At 40.3% G+C, this 15,432-nt stretch overlaps 1 protein-coding gene across 5 annotated transcripts in view; it reads right to left on the reverse strand.

Moving 5' to 3' along the window:
• PIEZO2 (piezo type mechanosensitive ion channel component 2) overlaps positions 1-15,432 on the reverse strand; it is a 224,260-nt gene that overhangs the window by 178,301 nt on the left and 30,527 nt on the right. For all 5 annotated transcript variants that reach the window (XM_035124931.2, XM_035124936.2, XM_035124937.2 and 2 more), the window contains exon 2: positions 6,625-6,720. In XM_035124931.2, the coding sequence (XP_034980822.2) occupies positions 6,625-6,720 (96 nt within the window). The remainder of the gene's footprint in view (positions 1-6,624; positions 6,721-15,432) is intronic.

The raw sequence follows: 15,432 nt of genomic DNA on the forward strand, positions 1-15,432 counted from the left end.
GCTCATTTGCCCACTCACTCTCTTGAGCCCAATAGGATGGCAATGGAAGCCAGGCAGAGAGGCGGATCTGTAGCAAGTGCTGCTGCCAATCCACTGCGCCCAGGGGGGAGTGCAATTGCCAGATTGGTCTGAAAAGGAAGTAAGTGGAAAGGGATCTGGTAACAGCAGTGATAGAAGGAGCAGTCTCAGCCATCCAGCAGAAATTCTGTGAGGCTTCAGTAGGCTGTTTATTAAGATCAGACTGGATAAGTTTGAACAAAGTTTAATCTAAACAATACAGTGATTGGTGCAGAGGGGGTTTGATAAAACAGTCAGTTGGCCTTTGGTATGGACACATTCACCCTGAAGGGTCAGGTCTGCAGTATGGGACTATTCATGTCTCCAGCAATGCTACAAGGCAGCTGTGACCTAGAATGCCTTTAACCAATTTCTGCTGGGTTGTCAGCTGCACTCAGGGCTGGAAGACAGACACAGCTGCTATCATCTATGCTCTGACAACTTCTAGATTAGACGATTCTTGGTTTTGCTAAAAGTTCAAGAAACTCTCACCAAAATCAGAAAAGCTGCGGAAAATGTACCATTTAACAATCAGTTTAGCAATGAAGGCAAGGACAATTAATTCAAACATTTCTGGAAGATCCAGATTGTGAAGAACAATTACTGTTTTAGTAACTATTACCCAGAATTGATTAATGGATCTGCACCATTACAAAAACTCTTAATAACAAGTTCTGGTTTTGTTTATTTTTTGCTTTGTTTTTATACTTTAACAGTGCAAAACATAAGCACTCTGATTTATTTATTTATATTAAATTTATATTCAGCCTTATAAAGGAGACTTGTTGAAGAGTCAAAAAATTGCACACATACTGTGTGTATGTACTGAGATTTGGTCCAACTTAGGTCTGACTCTAAATAGATATGTTTGAAATCAGAACAGCCCACACAAGAAGTCTCTGTCCTCTGGTGCTTCAGGGCACAACACCCGTCTCTGTGATCAATGCAATTTCCACATAGCACTGAAGGAAGCAGAAGTCATGCTAGGCTGAAGAAGAAAGGACCACAGCCTTAAATGCCATTCTCCACTACAGCCTTGGAATTGGACAGCTACCACCTCTGAGGAAGCCAATCTCAACCTTCAAAAGTATTTTGCAGCATGTAAGCAACTTCTGTTCTCAGATGACTTTCAAGAGGACTCTTATTCGAACTTCAAAGATCACCAGATTTCCCCAAACTTATTGCAAGTTATACAACTTCAACAGAAACTAAACTGCTGAAAATTGTTACACTTGTATTCAGGATTCCAAACATTCTAGAGAGTTTCTATGAGACAGGAATAATAGTGATCTATCTCACAGAGTTGGCAGGTGGATGAACACGACAATTTTAAAAGCATCTTCATAATTAGAAGTGGGATATAAATGGTGAATTCCAGAGCAGATCCATGGAAATTAAACATGATGCAATACAGCATATGCCTCTTGTATCAAATACGGTATGTGTGTGAAATGCACATACACACCATTTATATGATCAGTGCTACCAGTACTTCAAAGTGCATTTAGGATTGTAGCCTACGTTTTTTGGTTTTATATATCTATATCTTAAAAACAGGGAAATTGTTCCGCATCAAGTCAAGCCTGTACAACCTGCAACTCACCAAGCAGAATGCAGCCCACCAGCTGTGTATGGCAGCCAATCAAAAGGTCTCATTAAACTTCTCAATTTTCTTGCTTCCCTGGTACACTTAAGAACAGGGTGATCACTAAGCACATAGCAGAACACAATACATGGCTGGTGGGCCCAGTTCACAAAATGCAAGCATGCACTTCAACATCCAAACTTTAGGCTGTATTAAATGAACTTTTACTCAGAGTAGACCCATTGATATTAATAGCCATCACTCACTTCAAACCATTAATTTCAGTGGGTCTACTCTGAGTGAAATTTAGTTGAATACAACAAAACCTATTATTTATTTATTTTAGCCTTGAGCATGTAACAATTTGGGGTTTTAAATAGGGTTAGGGGGCATTCTATTCTGCAGACAACTTTCAATCCAGCCTTAGTTTTCCTCCTCAGTGTGATTGAAAAGAAGCAAATTAACTAGAATATCCAAATTTCATCTAAATGCTGTATCTCCCTAGCTACCCGGGGGAAATGGAGGGGAGTGCTTAAAATCAAATGCCTAGTGTGGCACCAAGAAATATATAAAGTGCAGCTTTCATTCATTATTGTTCCCTTCTGAACTAACTAGGAGAGGTTCACGGCAAAAACTAAATACTGGTTAGGAATTTTCACTAGGGTATAATGTCTGAACCATTTCAGAGAGTGAGAGGAGCAGTTTCTCATCTGAGAAATATAAAGGTGTGACCACAGCCATTTTCTTCATTGCCCACTTCAGATGTAGAACAAGATCAATGTTGTTTGCAACAAAGTATGGGAGAGGTGAGCCTTCAAGCGAGAGAAATAAGCTGTGAATAAATATAGTCTATTTATTTATTTAAGAGGAAGGAAGTTTTACCACAGCAGACAAATTTCAGCTAGCACCAACTAGACAGTCTTCTAACAGTGAAGAGATTTATGGCACTGAAAGCAGTGCGACAACAAATGGTGGCATTGTCACAGTACAGCTTGCTTGCCAATAGTGTACTGAGCCCTCTTAAAGAGCTCCTTCAGACATGTTCCTGGCTAGCTGCAGTACTGTCTACATGGTCAATCCAGACTCTCCTGCATATTCTTCAGCAAGGTTGCATCAACAGCCAGATAATGGGAAACGGCTGCAACTACTTTTTTGAAAGAACTAAAAACCTGGCAAAGTTTACAGTGGAATGCATCTTGCCTTTATGTTGAGCATAATAGCAAAAATATATACCTAATGATGTAGTGGATCACCCTCCCCGCTTTTTATGATGACATAATAAAACACAATTGTTTAAACTATAGTACTATTTAAAGGGGAGGCCCAACAAAGTGTTCTAATGAAAAACAGATGTATGTAGCTCTGTGTCTGCTACCATTTTATTTTTCAATATCTAAAAATGTCAACAAGCCACATTAACTTCCCCCTTTGCTCACCCTTGAGTATGCTACCATCCCCTGCACACAATCCAGACTCCCTCCAACACAGCACAATTAACTAATTAACTGAAATGCAAGTGATAGTCTTCCTTTTATTTGCTTTTTTAGATAAATGAAATACAAAGAGCCCTTCACTAGAACATATTCACAAAAACTCAGCCTAGGGGACTTTTAGGAACAACGTTTTACAGGAAGGGATACTTTCCTTTGATCATATTGAGATTAATAACAGTATGTTTTACTGCTTATTACCTTTATAATATTAGTGAAATAGCAGTTTCAAATACTACTATTAAAATACAGAACTCAGAGTATTTAAACTCTTTAAATTAGCCAGATCTGTAGTTTTCATATGTGAGAAGTGTTGCAAGTAAATAGGAAGACAGGGAAATTCATGCACGCAAATGAGAAATCCAGGTGCAATGGAAAATAAGAGGAGAAACAGCTGTTTGTAGAAGAACAAAATGGCACAGGAAGGAAGAGAAAAAGTGAAGATCAACGAAGTACAGTACAGTTTTAACATTATGTAGACCAGGAAAATCATCGCCTTCCAAAATCTACATAAGACTGGGGGGAAAAGAAATAACTTAAGGAAGAATTAAATTAAGTGAACTGTATAAAGCCTAGTTACCCGAATAAACTAGTGAGTGATGGGAATAAAAATAGTGCAAAGGCTAAACAGAAGCATGCAGAAAAGCACAGAAAGACAGGAAGGTAGAAAGCAGTGTTTCCTCCCTCATTTATTTTATAGCAAGTGTGCTTTGTGAACATTTGACTGTGATTCACCACTGAGGTATGGCAACTTCAGAAATAACAACAAATAACCCCACTTCCTGTTCCCTTTGAGACAGACAGAATGTGTGTGCTCATGTGTTTATAAATGCACACACATGTATAGGAAGACTTCACAATAACAGATTTCACACGGGTATCTCTGACACAGTCTGCAGAATAAAACCAGGAACATATCACAGTTCATCACACAAGGAGTGAGATAATAGTGACTGTAGTATTAATTTGGATGCAATAAACTCAGGTTGAAACCTTAGCTAAAAAGTTTACTAGGTTACCTTAGGCAAGTCACTAACTTCCAGTGTAATCCTATCCACAGGATTGTTATTAGGTTAAAATAGCTTTGAGCTTCTGCAAAGAAAGTACAGTATGTGAAAACACTGGCCGTGTATCTAGGAACAGGCATGTGCAGGGGGGGGGGGGAGTAGGATATTCTTGCCTCTGAGGATTACGGTGGTCAGGGGCCCCCGCCAGGAACCAGCTGCTTTTTTTGTTTCAGTTTATAACTTTATTCTAACTAGACTCCCACCCTGAACCTCAGACCAGCTCTGCATGGGCTTGCCTAGGATTGGGCAGGTAATTGGGTACAATTCACCTCTGGCTAGACTCCAGAGCTACTTTGAATATACAGTAGTAAGAATGCTTATTTCCCACCCAAAATGTGGCACTACAGAAGACACTGAAAATAGCCAAGTCAGTTGCACAAAAGTCCAGATCTAGTAGTTTTCACTAGACAATTTGGTACAACGGGCTGAAACTGGATTTTGAATACCTTCCCCTTGAAGGGGTATTAGGAACCAGAAAGCTTGGGTGGCGCATATTCCTTCTATGGCAAAAACTAAAATTGGTGCTGCAACCAACTTCCTGTTAAGAGTGGACGCCAAGTTACTAGGGTAACTAATGAGTGATATCTGGCCCACAGCTTTCTAGAGAAATGAAAGCTGTCCCTCAACACTGATGAGCATTGCCCAGATGGATTATCTGAAAGTAAAGTTAGCCAGTATAAAACATTAAAAGAAAATAGTACTGTATTAAAATTCTGAGCTAAAAGATTAAGGATGGCTGTCAAACATTAGTAGTGTTTTGCTTACAGAGAACTGCGGTGTTTAGGATGTCAATCATCCTTCCTGCACAGAAAGGGCAAGAAAAGAAATCACATAAAATGAAGATCATAAAAAGATTATGAATCAGAAAACTGCACCCATATTCCCCTTAAGGTGCTCAATCTAGCCACTCATCTGTCATATTTACCATTTTAAGAGACACTTTAGCCCACATCTAGACATTTACTGTTGGGTTTTTGTTTTGTTTTTTGCTCCGTTCTTATAATTTTTTTGTAATAAAAAGTGCCTGACAGATTTAGCAACATTGTGAATTTCTAACACATAGAAGCTTTCATTTTTCGCTTCTGTATTTTGTTGCAAAAGCTCACCAGGAACTAAGTCCACACATTTATAATAGGAACTTTTCAGAGCACACAAAGAATAACACACTGTTTCCCCCTTCACATCGGTCTTCTTAAATGTACAGCGGTACCTCTGGTTACAAACGCTTCAGGTTAAAGACTCCGCTAACCCAGAAATAGTACCTCAGGTTAAGAACTTTGCTTCAGGATGAGAACAGAAATCGTGCTTCGGCAGCGCGGCGGCAGCAGGAGGCCCCATTAGCTAAAGTGGTGCTTCAGGTTAAGAACAGTTTCAGGTTAAGAACAGACCTCCGGAATGAATGAAGTTCTTAACCAGAGGTGCCACTGTATTGTCAAAAAAGTAAAAGTAAAGGTTTCCACCATAAATGAAATATCATGGGTGGACTGCATGATCCTATCCCGTATCTCTCAAGGCTGAATTCTCTTGCTGCTGCTTCCGAGTTTGGCAGTGTGGGGAATGTTGTAGGACAGGACCTGTCTCACACAGGTTATTAAAAGAAATTGAGCAAATCTTCACTACTATAGTAGACTGTATGCAAACACATACAGTATGCAATGCCTGTCAGCTTCCAATACTTTCTCAAAGAGTGCATGTGATTTAAACAAAGACCTTAATAAGTTTTGTTTATTTGTTTAATCCAGTGTTATGCTGACAGACAATTATTATTTTCTACCTTATACATGAACATGCAGAGTTAAGCCAATGGGGGGTTTAAAAAGTACAAGAACTAAACAAATTAAGTTTTAGAAACAGCATTTGTATCTTGATTCTTAGTGAAAGGCAGCACACACAACATAAACTGCGGAAAATGAAACTGTGGGTATAATTCAATGCCATGTATTTCAGCTTGCCAGACAGAACTGTCCTCCCCCTCCCTGCACAGTTCTGAGGGTTCTCCCAGCCTCCCACCACAAGCCAATTTCAGGGGTGTGGAAGGAGGAGAGGGGGAAATTTCATTGCACGAACAGAAGTCATTACTCAGGACTTCTGCTGATAAGTCTTCTCCGGTGAATCCTGCCCTTTAGTTCAAAAATACATGAATATTTTGCTTATTCAACAGAAATTAAAGACAAAAAGTGCCATTTAAATAAGTCTTGTTCATTCATTTCAATAGATATACTATGAGTAACACTTAATTGAATACCATCCAAAGAAACTGGATTAGTCACACTAATTACTTACTGAAGTGTTTGGTTTGTCCATAATTTCATTTCTCTCTCCAATATATAGCCCACTATTTTAAAAAAGGGTTTCTGTAGCAACTTAATTTTTCACATCAGTTGCATCTATCTGTACCTTTTTTAAAAGCCAGAAACAGGCTTACCTTGCATTGTTGTTTTTGTAGGTTCCGAAAAAAGAGGAATGAGTAGCAGGTAGATGAGGTAGACAAATGAGAGTCCATTGTAGCGGAATGCACATGCTGTACAGAGGAAGAGAGAAATGCAGAAGAAAAGTGGATTAATGCTAATATTTCAGGGAAATGATTTGCACATTCAGCTGACCAGTGTATTGACATATGTTGCATTTTCATTACATTAATTTGGTCTACAGACCATACACACACACACACATACACCGTATGTTCCGGCGTACAAGACGACTGGGCATATAAGGCGACCCCCCACTTTTCCAGTTAAAATATAGGGTTTGGGATATACTCGCCGTATAAGACTATGCAGAAACGATTCCCGGTGCTGCACTGCCCATTTCTGGGGGCGAGAAATCGCTTCTGCTCGGATATGCACAGAAGCGATTTATGGCATCTGGGCATGCCCAGAAGCTGGAAATCGCTTCTGCGCATGCGCAGATGCCATTTTCAGAACCACTCGGTGAGTCCCCGTGCTGTGCCGCGCCGGTTTAGCGCGGCACAGCGCGGGGACTTGCCAAGCGGGCAGCTCGGTGACTGGCGGCTTGTGGCCGAATAAACAGCCTCTGTAGGCACAGCGCTGCTCCTGGTGAGTGGATTTACCGTACTTGTACAGCGCCACCCTTGCTGCTTTCACATGGTCGCCACATAACACGGGGATGCGACTGCGGCCGTTTTTGAGCTCCCCCCACCGTATGCGGCGACTGCAGATTCTCCAGTCTGGTTATACCCAGCATATAAGATGACTCCCGACTTTTGAGAAGATTTTCCTGGGTTAAAAAGTCGTCTTAAATGCCGGAAAATATGGTACATTGAAATGTATTTTTCTTTTCTTTTATACTTATGCTCTTACATTTTGTAAATTTATTAGACATTCTTAATATAGAAGTAATTAATAAACTGATTTATCATCATCATCATCCACACTGCAGGGTTATCAAGGTGACTGCAGCAAAAGAAAAAGCCAATATACCTGCACACAGATTATGCCTTTTAAAATGAGAATATAACAAAATCCACAAACAACCAGTTAAAAACACAGGTAATATTGACTCGGAACTCATCTCGCATTTAATAATTAATGGCTAGAGCATGGGTAGGCAAACTAAGGCCTGGGGGCCAGATCCGACCCAATCACCTTCTAAATCCAGCCCACAGACGGTCCGGGAATCAGCGTGTTTTTACATGAGTAGAATGCGTGCTTTTATTTAAAATGCATCTCTGGGTTATTTGTGGGGCATAGGAATTTGTTCATTTTTTCCCTTCAAAATATACCAGTCTAGCCCCCCACAAGGTCTGAGGGACAGTGGACCGGCCCCCTGCTGAATAAGTTTGCTGGCCCCTGGGCTAGAGCAAGAAGCTGACTGTATTTTCTGTAATCGTAGGGTTGGAATTTGCTATTAAGATTTGCTATAAGAAAATTCATCTGAGTTCACCAAGTGAAGTGTAAACAAAGTACTGGGAAGATAACATTTTGATTGAGCCGTTTTTGCAAGGACAAATTTTCAAGTGTCAGAGCAGCCCTGTAAACAGACCTTCCATAATTTCTAATGACGAAAAATTTACACTAACCATTGAAGATACTCTTCTATGTCTAGGAACATTCAATTATGCTCAATGCCTAGCAGGTCAATAATCAATGCTAGGTTGTAGTCCAAAGAACAGAAGCGACCAAACCATACGTAAGGATGGCATTATGATTTGGAGAAAATATGCTATGACTTCACAGTGAGCTATATCATGAATTTATTGTATGAATTCAGAAGAGTTGTTATTAAGCCCTTTGGCTTATTAGAATTTGGAAAACTGAATCACCCACCAAGATAATTAAATAAAGCTTTTTCCTAAAGTGATTTGTGCTCAAAATGCATTTAACACATTATTAATACTCAAAGCTTTTAATCTAAAGGCCGTATGCACAACAGGATCATCCTTTTATCTCTCTACCGACTGCAGTGCTCAGTGCTGCTACACAGCTCTCTGTAGAAACTTTTCATCAAGTGTGTGTGATGGGGTTACAACTGGAATGAAGAAATCCAAAACAAGCTTCTTTCATTTGCAAACATCCTCTGCACATGCGAGGAGGTCTTGGGATTGAGGCCAAAGTGTTAGCTGTAGTCAAAAGTTGTGCAAATACTCACAAAATCATGCAAACATATGAACACAAATCAGGCTTTATCAACAAAAAAATCTACATGCTGGGAAGCAACATTCATTTAATCAAAACACACCACACACAGCTTAACCCACATAGAATTATGTAAGTACAGGTGAAACTCAAAAAATTAGAATATTGTCGAAAAGTTCATTTATTTCAGTAATGCAACTTAAAAGGTGAAACCAATCTAGGAGATAGACTCTTGACATGCAAAGCGAGATATGTCAAGCCTTTATTTGTTGTAATTGTGATTATTGTGGCGTACAGGTGAAGAAAACCCCAAATTCACAATCTCAGAAAATTAGAATAGTGTTTAACTACTCAATTCGTAACACCTGCAAAGAGTTCCTGAGCCTTTAAATGGTCTCTCAGTCTGCTTCAGTAGGAATCACAATCATGGGAAAGGCTGCTGACCTGACAGTTGTGCAGAAAGCCATCATTGAGACCCTTCATAAGGAGGGAAAGCCTCAAAAGGTAATTGCAAAAGAAGTTGGATGTTCCCAAAGTGCTGTATCAAAGCACATTAATGGAAAGTTATGTGGAAGGGAAAAGTGTGGAAGAAAAAGGTGCACAAGCAGCAGGGATGACCGCAGCCTGCAGAGGATTGTCAGGAAAATAGCATTCAAACGTGTTGGGGACTTCCACAAGGAGTGGACTGAGGCTGGAGTTAATGCATCAAGAGCCACCACACACAGACAGATCCTGGAGATGGGCTTCAAATGCCGTATTCCTCTTGTCAAGCCGCTCCTGAACAAGAAACAACGTCAGAAGTGTCTTACCTGGGCTAAAGGGAAAAAAAGAACTGCTCTGTTGTTCAGGGGTCCCAAGTCCTCTTTTCTGATGAGAGCAACTTTTGCATCTCATATGGAAACCGAGGACCCAGAGTCTGCAGGAAGAATGCAGAGGCATACAATGCCAGATGCTTGAAGTCCAGTGTTAAGTTCCCACAGTCTGTGTTGATTTGGGGAGCCATGTCATCTGCTGGTGTTGGTCCACTGTGCTTCATTGATGCCAGGGTCAACGCAGCCGTCTACCAGGAGATTTTGGAGCACTTCATGCTTCCTTCTGCAGACGAGCTTTATGGGGATGCTGACTTCATTTTCCAGCAGGATTTGGCACCTGCCCACACTGCCAAAAGTACCAAAACCTGATTCAGTGCCCATGGGATTACTGTGCTTGATTGGCTAGCGAACTCGCCTGACCTGAAGCCTACTGAGAATCTATGGGGCATTGCCAAGAGAAAGATGAAAGACATGAGACCGAGCAATGCAGAAGAGCTGAAGGCCGCTATTGAAGCATCCTGGTATTCCATAACACCTCAGCAGTGCCACAGGCTGATAGCATCCATGCCACACCACATTGAGGCAGTAATTGCTGCAAAAGGGGCCCAAACCAAGTACTGAGTACATATGCATGCTTCTACTTTTCAGAGGTCCAATATTGTTCTATTTGCAATCCTTGTTTTATTGATTCCATTTAATATTCTAATTTTCTGAGATTGTGAAACTCCCTACCGCCCACCTTGAAATCCTGAAACGCCCACTAGTGGGTGGTCAGGACCAGGCTGACAACCCCTGATCTAACTGATATATCCCATTAAGAGGGCTGAGAAACAATAAAAAGAAAAGATTAACATTAATCACTTGCTGTTTTAGGAAATTTCGCTTTTTCACCTAGCACAGAGTTAAATTATGGAATTCTTCCACAATATATGGTGGTGGCCATCAATTCATATAACTTTAAAGCAAGGGTTGGGCAAATTCATGGAGAATAATGCTATCAATGGCTACTAGTTCCAATAACTATGTGCTATTTCCAGGATCAGTACCCTACCCACCAAATATACAAGCATGTATTTACAGGTAGCAGAGAGGAGAATGCTGCTTCTATCTCCCCAACTGAAGCTCACATCAAAAAGTAGGGCAAAATTACACACAGCCCACCCACAGAGCTCGCAGCTCTCACAAGGGAGCGCCCATGATCATTTTAAAAAACAAAAAATAAACCCCCATGCCCTTAAAAACAAAAGAATCACTGCAAATTTTTCATCATCTCCTTGCAAAAAAAATGTCCTTTAATATTAAAGCAATATATTATTCTATGTGGTAACATATTTAACACTTTTGAAAAATGAGATTAGTGAAAAAATGCCACCAAGTAATCTCAGTGGGGGCAACTATACCTTTACACAGATTTCGTCCATGCATAAATTCTGACCTTTTTACTGAAATGGCCATTACTCGTTTTGAGTTCAGAATGCTGGATAACCAGCTGGTATAAATTAAAAGTAGCCTCATGGCACTGGCAGCAACTGTAAATCAGACTCCACAGGTGCCAAGACAAACATGCTCATGTATACCAGCTGACTCTGTAGATCTTTAACTAAACCCACTTACTGTGCTTCAAAGAGTACTACCACAATGAAGAGCTTCAGTAACATGCTATCATCACAATCCCAATATCTGCATTTAACAAGAAACAGGGAGGAGACTGCTTTCTTCAAGATGTCATACTTTGCTAATTATTTAATTCAGTATGAAAGGTTCACTCAGAAATGTTCCATAGAGTTTAAGTTCTGATGCACTCAGTTCAGCCCTTGCACGATTCAGAAATGAAGCAATAATTTTTTTATGGCTGTTTTTTAAGTAACTGGCAATAAGCTGAATCTGAATAGAATATTATTTATATCCAAAAACACTTATTCCACCTCCTCAGCATCACCCCATACTGCCTCTACTCAAAATTTTAAAATCGTCACTTTTTTCCTCTCAGTTTTACTCCATCCCTGATTTACTCCAACCTCTGCTGTTGTTTAAAACTGCCATTTTCCTCTGTGTCCCTCCTCCCTGATTTACTAAAACTTTTGCTGTTTAAACCTCCACTTTTCCCATCAATATTCCTCTCTTCTCACTCCCATGCCATGGTCACTGGTGTTTGCAACCTGCCTTCTTTGTTTGCTACCCAATACATGACACCACTCTGACTTCATGTAAATCCATGATTGTTATGAGGCACTACGAATCTTCCAACAGGGGTTGCACAATGACAGCCTTACATTTTATATGAACGTTTCCCCAAATGTTTGTCAGTGTTAAGTTTTGTGGTATATAGTTTATCAAAAAAAATAAAACCACATTACTTTTTCACAATGATCTGCCAAGGTATTCCTTATGTAAACTCAAATGTAGGTTTGCATTTGTCATTAAAATGGTGTACTCCTTTCTAAGCAGCACAAATCCTAACATGGGTCCATCAGTTTAGGAAACAGGTGGTCATGACTTGAGCAAAGATGATAACTCAACATGCAATCAGCCTACTAATTAGTAAGATCAGCTAGTTTGGACTTTAAAGTGAACTATGGTATACACAAACCAGAAGAGCTCTGGATTAATTAATTCTTCACACAATAGTCATTTCCACCTTCTCTCTTGTTGTATTTGCTATTTCAGTCAAGTCAGAAAAGGAGAAAGACGTCAAAGAATTTTCTTGCCAAATACTTGTGCAGCTCACCTAAAATGCATAAGAACAACTCTGTTATGATTCCAAAACCACTAGAGATAAATTGATATGGGCATAAGTTTTTAAACTCATGACCCTTTCCTGCTCAGTGTAAAGAAAGGGCAGTGTTAGAAACTGAGATATTAAAGCTAGGAGATATTAAACCTAGGTTATGGGTGCAACAACAGAATGTCTAGGCACATATTTTTATAAGAATACAATAACTACAGCTAAAATATTATGTTCATTTTTCACATGGTCTAGTCCTTCCCCTGCCCACCCCCCTAATATTCTTAAGAGGGTCTCTTCTCCAGTCTTCAGAGGGTAGCTGGAAGTGGGGAGGCAGAAAAAGGTTCTCCTTTCCTTCCACTCTGCTGTTCTACTCTGAAATCTTAGGCGCCCAGAGCTCAGAAACTGCTCGCCCTAATGAAATTCCCTGTCGCAAAATGAACCTAGAATGGGAGTTTCAAACACTGAGAAAGGGATGGGTTGTTAACAGGAATACAACCTACAGAAGGAGTGCATTATACCAAACAATACCTGACTTTTTAAATAATAAAAAAAAGGTTGTGGACATCTAATCAGCGGCAAACCTGAAAGACGCTAGAGATTTATAAGATGAACAAGAACACAGCAATGCATTCTTTCTTATAACTGACTAGCAAGTTTGAGGTTGAATACAAAGGTTTATTTGGAAAGTAACAGGTGCATCTTTTCCCAACACAGAGATGCAGTGATGGGGAAAGATGCATCTGATGCACTTCTGCCAGTCATACAACTTTTAATGATATGGAGGGGGGAATTTTATTTTTAATTTTATATTTGTACCCCGCCCTCCCCGGCCAGAGCCGGGCTCAGAGCGGCTGTTGTTGTTTAGTCGTTTAGTCGTGTCCGACTCTTCGTGACCCCATGGACCATAGCACGCCAGGCACTCCTGTCTTCCACTGCCTCCCGCAGTCAAACTCATGTTTGTAGCTTCAAGAACACTGTTCAGCCATCTCGTCCTCTGTCGTCCCCTTCTCCTTGTGCCCTCCATCTTTCCCAACATCAGGGTCTGTTGACCACCAGCATTACGCTTTCAATTTTTAAGTTCGGGGCCAACAACATAGGCAGTCCATGTCCACTCATGGGGGAGCCAAGATACAAAATTGCTCTGAGGCAGTAACTCCAATTGGACTTGAGTTTGGGGCCCAAACCCAGAGCCCCTAGTTCATATGTCCACAAACTACCTAGAAACCAGCAGATGATAGATATAGGGAAGAGAGATGAGTCTTTTTAAAAAAGCTTTTGAAAGCAAGCCATCAGCTCATCTGTCACTGCCAGCCTGCTACCACATCATCCTCTGAATTGACACCTCAAATGCCCCTGAAAATTCATCATTCCCATTGCCAGGGGGACTGCATGTGAAAAAATGGCTGACCCCTCTGGGCTCATAGGCAATGCCTTTTTGTTTTCTGTATGATAGTCCTGGAAGCAGACACTAGTTTCCCAGGAGCACTTGAGGTTTTAAATTTCACTGTGCACAGTGTGACAGCCACAAGCAATAGCAGCCAAGCTGCCAGACCCATGGCTCTCCTGGCTGCTTTCCAGCATGAGCACGTAGGCAATGACACGCATCTGTTTTGCTAGACAACAAAAATTGTGGAATTAAGGCCCCCAGTTCCAATGGCTTTGAGGAAACATTCAGAGGGAAAACATTCCAGCCTAATATAAGCAAAGTCATAGTTTGGACATGATACTGCTGTGAAACCCATGAAAAATAACTTTTTATCCCACTATTTTAGAAATGCATAGACTTTAACCCAATGCTGCTAATTGAAATGCTATGGTTTTTATACAGCAGGTGTGTTTTGCTTACTGGTCTATGATCAACATGTAGAATTCAGTGGTGTTCGTTATTTCGTGGTTAAGTGATGTTGATACAATACTTTGCAGATACATCCAAATCTTCACATCAATAGTACTATATAGTTGTTGTTCTCCAAGGCCTAATAGCAAGAGATGCTGTATTTTATATAATTAGTGAATACACGCTTCAGTTTAAGTTGGCTCAATATAAACCGCTAATCCACTCGCAAAGGGTGACAAAATGAGGACCTGATTATTTTGAACAAGGCCTGTGACACTGTGCCCCAACACATTTTGCAGATTTCAATGAACAAAGAAAAATGTCAGCAAAGTATCATTTACTTAAAGTAGCCATTAAGTGTGGCCAATTGCTGATGCCAGCGGGTTGGTTGCAAACATTTGCAGATGCAATTGGGTCTCGATGACCCCAAAAGCAGGATTAGCAAACTTTCCAGAGTACTGCATAGGTATGATGAAAAAACACAGTCTTGCTTAGTAACAAGGAAGATTTCAACAGGGACAATATGTTCACCCAATTCAGATCCATACAGGGTTTTCTTTTTTCTTTGTTGTAAATCTGGGGAATACTATTGATCCTTGATGCTGCTTGTGGTAATGATGAGGGAGGTATATGATAAGGTATTAGAATAATACACAAAACATTAGTTTTCTACCCTCTACAGTATATGCCTTTCTCACAGGAAAGGGACATAACAAACAGAGAAATAACAAACAACCTTAAACAGAATCTTGCAAGGTCAATTTATGGTTTTTCAGTTCTCTTAGTCATTCCTACTCAGGATAGAATTGAGTCCAAAAATTGTAAGAGCAAAAATAATAATTTGTCACAAAATTAAGGAACTGTTTTAAGAGCAAACTGGGGGGTGGGGGTGGGGGGTCGTGAGATACCACACTGCAATTCACACCTCATCATGGAGATGTTGTAGAACATGGGAATTGTGGAAAACTGACACACACAAAATTTCCCCTATTTAAAAAGATACCAAGAGCATGCTCCTGAGATCCAACCATCTCTCACTTCCAATAGTTAGGCAAAGAATATTGACAGGAAGGTCAGAAAATAGCAGCTTCTAGAGCTCTATTTTTATCCTCTGTCATTTATATCCAAGTGTCTACTGCACATCTACTCAAAAGGATCCATGCATGAAAAGAAACACAACCAAAGGCTCCATCCAGACTATGGCTTCATGAAACACATACCTAATCTCTGACGAGTCAGCTGTGATGCTTACATGAATATA

Source organism: Zootoca vivipara, chromosome 8 (assembly GCF_963506605.1).
Source record: "Zootoca vivipara chromosome 8, rZooViv1.1, whole genome shotgun sequence".
Lineage (NCBI taxonomy): Eukaryota > Metazoa > Chordata > Lepidosauria > Squamata > Lacertidae > Zootoca > Zootoca vivipara.